This window comes from Chaetura pelagica, unplaced genomic scaffold (assembly GCF_000747805.2).
Source record: "Chaetura pelagica isolate M959 unplaced genomic scaffold, ChaPel_1.0 C11169318, whole genome shotgun sequence".
Taxonomy (NCBI): domain Eukaryota; kingdom Metazoa; phylum Chordata; class Aves; order Apodiformes; family Apodidae; genus Chaetura; species Chaetura pelagica.
This window is the reverse complement of record NW_009965324.1, coordinates 1-860: the sequence shown is the minus strand read 5'-3', so window position 1 is coordinate 860 and position 860 is coordinate 1. Positions and strand designations below refer to the sequence as shown.

The 860-nt window shown below is 48.8% G+C and overlaps 1 gene segment (V, D, J or C); it reads right to left on the bottom strand.

The window, feature by feature from the left end:
• Positions 1–90: 90 nt before the first annotated feature.
• On the bottom strand, positions 91–557 carry LOC104395945. The segment is given in 2 exon segments: positions 91–407; positions 515–557. Coding segments are annotated over 2 exon segments (360 nt in total).
• Positions 558–860: the final 303 nt, after the last annotated feature.

Here is an 860-nt window from a genome sequence, read left to right as displayed (position 1 = left end):
TAGGGTGGGGAAGTTCCTGCCTGTTGTCAAACACTTCAGGGTCTGGCACAGAAAGCGGAGCAGGTCTTTGTGCGGGTCCCCTGTGGCTTTCTACTGCTGTGCATCCCACTTAGCACAGAAGTAGGTAGCAGAGTCTTGCAGAGTTACTTTGCTCACTGTCAGGGTGCAGAGGGATTTGGTGGGGTCCTTCTCAATACTAAACTTGCCTTCGTCAGACTGGTTTTCAAGGAACAGCCTGGAGGCCATGTAGGCAATGCGCCTGGGACCTGCGTTGGGCCTCTTCTGATACCAGTGAATGAAAAGGTTGTTAAAATCAGGATGAGAGACGTGACAGTTGATGAGCACCGTCTTGCTTTCTGGCTTGGTGATGGATGTGGGGCTTTGCTGCAAGACTTGTGCAGAGATGCCTGTGTGAAGAAAAAGAGACAAGAATTAGAGAGATGAAGCTGAACTAAGAGAGTGTCCCCTTTGGCACTGGAGGACATGCAGGCAGCAGGGCGAGCAGGGCACGTACAAGAAAAAACAGCTGTCAGGATGAAAGCACCCAGCAGCCACATTTTCACTGCCCTCCTTATGGCTTCCTTACAGGGACAGTGTCAAGGCCAGACTGGAGTGGGGGTGAAGCAGATCTGAGAGGCAGGAAGCCATCCAATGAGGCTGTGCCAGCTGTGGATGTGCTAAATAGTTATGCACAAGCTCTTTCCCCTGATTAACACTTACATCGAAGGCAAACAAAACAGACACCTTGAAAAAGCCCACCAAACTCCTATAAGAAGTGAGGGAAACATTTTTTCTCCTTTTCTTCCCCAGAAAATTTGCTTTTTCTTTTCTTTTTTATTGTTTTTCTCATCTCCCTTCCC